This window comes from Colobus angolensis, unplaced genomic scaffold (genome assembly GCF_000951035.1).
Source record: "Colobus angolensis palliatus isolate OR3802 unplaced genomic scaffold, Cang.pa_1.0 Scaffold175, whole genome shotgun sequence".
NCBI lineage: Eukaryota > Metazoa > Chordata > Mammalia > Primates > Cercopithecidae > Colobus > Colobus angolensis.
In genome coordinates, this window is record NW_012114877.1 from 1,373,446 (window position 1) to 1,378,979 (window position 5,534).

The 5,534-nt window shown below is 40.7% G+C and overlaps 1 protein-coding gene across 1 annotated transcript in view; it reads right to left on the reverse strand.

Annotated features, from left to right (window-relative positions):
- Nucleotides 1-5,534, reverse strand: part of LOC105509352 (chromosome unknown open reading frame, human C7orf31) — a 53,066-nt gene that overhangs the window by 21,855 nt on the left and 25,677 nt on the right. The window contains exons 5-6 of the mRNA XM_011938560.1: nt 4,934-4,963; nt 1,392-1,573 (exon numbers count right to left, since the gene is read on the reverse strand). Of these exons, the coding sequence (XP_011793950.1) occupies nt 1,392-1,573; nt 4,934-4,963 (212 nt within the window). The remainder of the gene's footprint in view (nt 1-1,391; nt 1,574-4,933; nt 4,964-5,534) is intronic.

A 5,534-nucleotide genomic window follows, 5' to 3' on the forward strand; every position in this document is an offset into this window, starting at 1 on the left:
TATGTACTTCATATAATTTCAGAAATTACTGAATTCAGGATTGAGAAAAAGAAATTTACTTTGACAATTTATGTAACAAAGTCATACAAATTTTACTTGTTGAGGTATCATACCTATCATTTCCTTTAGAACATTTATAGCTCTTTTGCACAGCACCATCTCTCCCCACTTCTGCTGTGTAGCTAAGCATGGTGCCCAACACTAACAGCCAGTACACTTGATACAGCTTTCACTGCCTTTTTCCAATGCTGCCTGGTCTGAGAGGCAATGGGAAAGTTCAGCATGGTACACACATACCGCAGTGATTATATGCTAGCAGGGTAAGGGAATAACTGCTAACATTTATCTCTGTTATTTGATAAGTAGGTACTATTAATAATATTCCCATTTTGCAAACTGGGAAGCAGAACAGAGAAGTTCAGAAACTCTCCCATGGACCACAGGTGAGTAAGTGCCAGATCCAGAATTCTACTCATGCATCTGACTCCAGAATCCATGCTCTTACATACTCCACTATGCTAGCTTTCAAAACGTTACTGTCTGCTAATAAGACACTGAGATTGAGGCTGATGATGGCAATATTCTGTCCTTGCATTTTGGTCCAAATATTCATGTGTAGAGGAACTGCAGGATAGGACAATTCTTGAGTCTTTTCTACCTCACCTAAGTGCACTCAACAAATATTTGCCTTTGCCTACCATGTGTCATTTTCGTCCCTCTCTCTTGAGTGTTTTCACTCTTTCTCCAGAGGTGGCCTCTCTGTTTACGCACATGCGTAGGTCTCCTCAGCAAAGACCAAGGTGTCTAGTGTGGGAGAGATATGATGACTAGCGTACGGGATTCCTATCATCTCTGATAAAACACATTCACAAAGACTCCAAGGTTTGCAGCTGGGAGAACGTGCTCCAGGGTGTGAAGAAGGACTGAACAAACTACTCCCATTGCTTTCTGCATCTTATTTCAGTGGGGATCTTTCAATTCTATCACTGCTGCTGCACCCACATCCAAACTCTATGATTCATCCAAACACTGTCCCTTGTGCTGATCACCTGGGCTAGGATGAAATTTTTAAAAAGTAAACCATGAGAGCAGGACATAAATAAAAATAGAAGTGGAATAAAAACCACCAATTCTACAACGTTTTGGTTTCTGATTCTAACATGGGAGGCTGTGTCTAGGGGAAAGTTTGGGAGCACCTGCAGAGAGTCCGATTTGATGGGTCGGTGGTGGCGCTCCAGCTGATTGTAAAGCTGCAGCTGAGAACAAGTTTCCTGATCTACTGAGTCACACATTTGTGACTTGAGTCCTTTGTGCTCCTTGCTTTAATTTTATTATTGAAGAAACCCCAATAATAAGAATTAATACAGTTCTGATTCTAGATCACATTTTACCTCTTGTCTTCAAAACTGTTGAATCATAAGCCTTGGTTGGCACCGTGGGAGGAAAGGGCTGCTGGGCGCGGGCTTTAATGCCTGTGTAGAGGTCCTCAGGTGACGTGAAGGTGGGGAACATGGCGCCGCGACAGGTGTGTGTGTGGTAGGGGTGTTCAATTGGATATGGCAAGCAGATCTCTCTAAGATTTATTGAGGAAACAAAACAAAATGAAAACAACAGAAAGAAGTATGATTGAAAAAATTAATCACCAAATATTTATTGGGACACTTTTTTAAATGGCAGAAACTGTTCTAATGCTGGGGGACAGGACAGTCAGTCGATGTCCCTGTGCTCATGGAGTTGGCATTCTCTTGGAATGTATACCATAAAACAGGACATTTTCTTAATTTTGCTAGATAAAACTAAATTTAATTTTAAAATAAATCATGCTCAATTCTTTATCAGTGAATAAGTTTCATAACTGGTATAAAAAATATAAAGCAGAAAATAAATGAGTTTTCTGTTTTTCGAATAGTATATAGGAAGAATTTCTAGTTGCTTTTAATTACTGTGTCTTATTTTAAGAGGCTCCCAGGAATTGTTCTGGGCATTCTGCTTCAGCAAAGTGATCTCTAACCATCTTGGAATGACCTTTCAACCCAGGGCATCTGTTTCTTTAAGCAATCAATCAACAAAATATACTTCCTGTTTATATACACAGTACTGCTTCAAAATCAAAAAGCCAAAAACAGTTAGCACACTGAAGGAAAAAATGAACATGTTAAAGAGACCATAGGGATATAATTTTCCTATCATTTGGAGAATTGGCAGAGGTAAAAACAAACAAACAAACAAACAAAAAACCATGTGGGAGCTGTCTAAACCAGAAGAAAAGGAAAATTAGGAAGTCCATGGGATAGAGAAATGTTATTCATAACAAGAAAATTAAGTAGAAAAAAGCAAGACCAAGTGTTATGTGTTGAATTCCTACCTTCCACCCCCATCCATATATTGAAGTCCTAATCTCCAGGGCCACATACTGTAACCTTGTATGGAAATAGGGTCATTACAGATATACTTAGTTAAGACCAAGTTACTCCATACTGGAGCAGGGTGGGCCCCTAACCCAATACGCCTGGTATCCTTTTAAGAAAGGAAAAGTTGGACACAGACAAATACCCAAGAAGAATGCCATGTGAAGATGAGGCAGAGATTGGGATGATGCATCTATAAGCCAAGGAGCACCAAAGATCACCAGCAAAGCCCAAAAGCCAGGGGAGAGGCATGGGACAGAGAATCTATCACAGTCCTCAGCAGGAACCAACCCGGCTGACACCTTGATCACAGACTTCCAGCTGCTCACCTTGGAACTTGCCAGGCTACAAGCAGAAAGGTGAATCCAAGAAATGTGACCTAACATAAAGGACTTTACTTTTCAAACTGTTTATGAAGAGAATTTGAAAAGCCCAAGACAAGGATTCTTCACTTCGTCGTTTTTTTAAAAATAGAAAAACCAAAAAAACCTAGACATTAATTTTAATAGCCTTTTGAATAGGTCTTTAGCTGAAACACAACTTTTTAAATGGCAGCTTAATAATTTCTGTTAAGCTTGATAGAGGACTCCAGTGGCATGGAGGACACGGGGTGCTCAGATCTCGGCTTCTAACACCTGTCTCCAATCAAAGGAGCCAGGGTTTCTGGGAGTTATTATTATTATTATTATTATTATTATTATTATTTTTGAGACGGAGTCTTGCTCTGTCACCCAGGCTGGAGTGCAATGGTGCGATCTCGGCTCACTGCAACCTCTGCCTCCCGGGTTCAAGCGATTCTCCTGCCTCAGCCTCCCGAGTAGCTGGGATTACAGGCACTTGCCATGCCAGACTAATTTTTTGTATCTTCAGTAGAGACAGGGTTTCACCATGTTGGCCAGGCTGGTCTTGAACTCCTGAGCTTGTGATCCGCCCGCCTCGGCTTCCCAAAGTGCTAGGATTACAGGTGTGAGCCACTGTGCCTGGCCACTCTGGGAGCTATTATATAAGATGAGCCTGGATTATCTTAGAGTGACAGAAAGAAAGGAAATGCTAAAAAAAAAAAAAAAAAAAAAAGTCAAAACCCCACAATGATGGGGAAATGTCAAAGGAATATAGGAGCGAACTCAAAGAGCTCCTCATTGCCAATCTTAGTAACAAAAGAAAGTGATATTGGATTGCTACCTAAGCACCAAAGTACAAAATAAATGTCCATGAGTCTATACTGAGAGAAATGAGTGATTGAATAAACAAATAAATGGAGTGGAATAGATACATCTCCCATGTATCTATTCTAGAATGCCAAATAATTTATGCAGGTACTCTGCTTTCAAGAAGGTGGAGTATAAATCCAGATGCCTTAAGTGTGGGCTGCACACAGACACACAGCTTCTTCTAGAGTGTAGTGTGGAAAGGAGGGAAGAAAGAGTGCGTGTGCAGCGGGGAAACCTGCTGAGGACACCTCTGCGGGGCCGTCAGGGTTAGCATTACCAGGGATAGATCATGCTGATGGCATGTACCCTTGCTACGACGTCATGAAAACAGCACTTTAGCTCCGTGGTCTTCCTTCCGCAAATACATCATCCCACTCTAACCATAAGAAAAGTATCAGTCAAAGCCCAATTTGGGGGCATTCTAAATATCTAACTAATAATCCTAATCATTGTCAAGGTCATTAAAACAAGGGAAGTCTGAGAAACTGTCACAGTCAAGAGGAACCTAAGGAGAGATGATGACTAAATGTAATGCGGTACTCTGGATGGGATCCTGGGACAGAAGAAGGACATGAGGGAAAAACTGAGGAAATCTGGATACAGCATGGATAAAGCATGGGTCATTGTAATGCATCAGCAATGGTTCATTAATTGTGACAAATGTGCCATATTAATGTGAGATGTTAACAACAGGGGAAACTGCGTGTGATGTATATGGGAACTCTCCACACTATCTTCACAATAATTCTATAAATCTAAAATTATCTGAAAATAAAACATGTACTAAAAAAGATTTGCAGGGGATATAATAGGAGAGAAATAAAAGTAATGTTACCCTGGACTTGCACCAGCCTTTCCTTCCAACTATTAAAACATAGTTTTCAGGCCAGGCACTGTGGCTCGCACCTGTAAGGTACTTTGGGAGGCCGAGGTGGGCGAATCACTTGAGCCCAGGGGTTCAAGACCAGTCTGGGCGACACGGCAATAATCCATCTCTACAAAAATTACAAAACTTATTAGTCAGGCATAGTGGTGCGCACCTGTAGTCCCAGCTACTTGGGAGGTGGAAGGATCACCTGATCCCGGGGAGGTCAAGGCTGCAGTGAGCTGTGATGGCACCACTGTACTCCAGCCTGGGCGACAAAGTAAGACTCCGTCTCAAAAACAAAAACAAAAACAAAACAAAACAAAACAACAAAAGAAAAGTTTTCATGGAAAGTCTCACTTGTTGTTTTCACACTTCTGAGACATAAGAAATGTCAATTTTTTTTCTTTGATTATAACAGAGAAGGAAAATATAAGTTATTTACTTACCCTACTGTTGAATTCGGCGGTTTGGGTATCCTAGAATAAAAACAGGAAATAAGTTCTAACTTATATTAAGGGCTTTTAAAGGTTTATATTCCTATTAGAAACTTGATTAATGATATAGGCTGGGCATGGTGGCTCACGCCTGTAATCCCAGCCCTTTGGGAGGCCAAGGTAGGCGATTGCTTGAGCTCAGGAGTTCGAGACCAGCCTGGGCAAAATACAAAATAGAAAAATACCAAAAATACCAAAAATACAAAAAGAAAATTAGCTAGGCATGGTGGTGCATGCCTGTAATCCCAGCTACTCAGGATTACCCAGGAGGTGGAAGTTGCTGGGTGACAGAGCAAAAGTCTGCCTTAAAAAAAAAAAGAATAACAGTGATGAACCCCATTTTCCAACCATAATGCCATTAAGATAATGTTCTTGATTAACTTTCTGGATCCCTGAATATTGACAAGACAGAGATGTTGTTTCCTTATCTCAGTTGTCTGTTGATTAATTTTTCCATCCATTTATTCTATCCTCAGCCCTGCTCACCACTGTTTCTGCATTTTCCACTTGCAGTGAAGATACATGGGATGACTACTTCTTTTTTTTTTTTTTT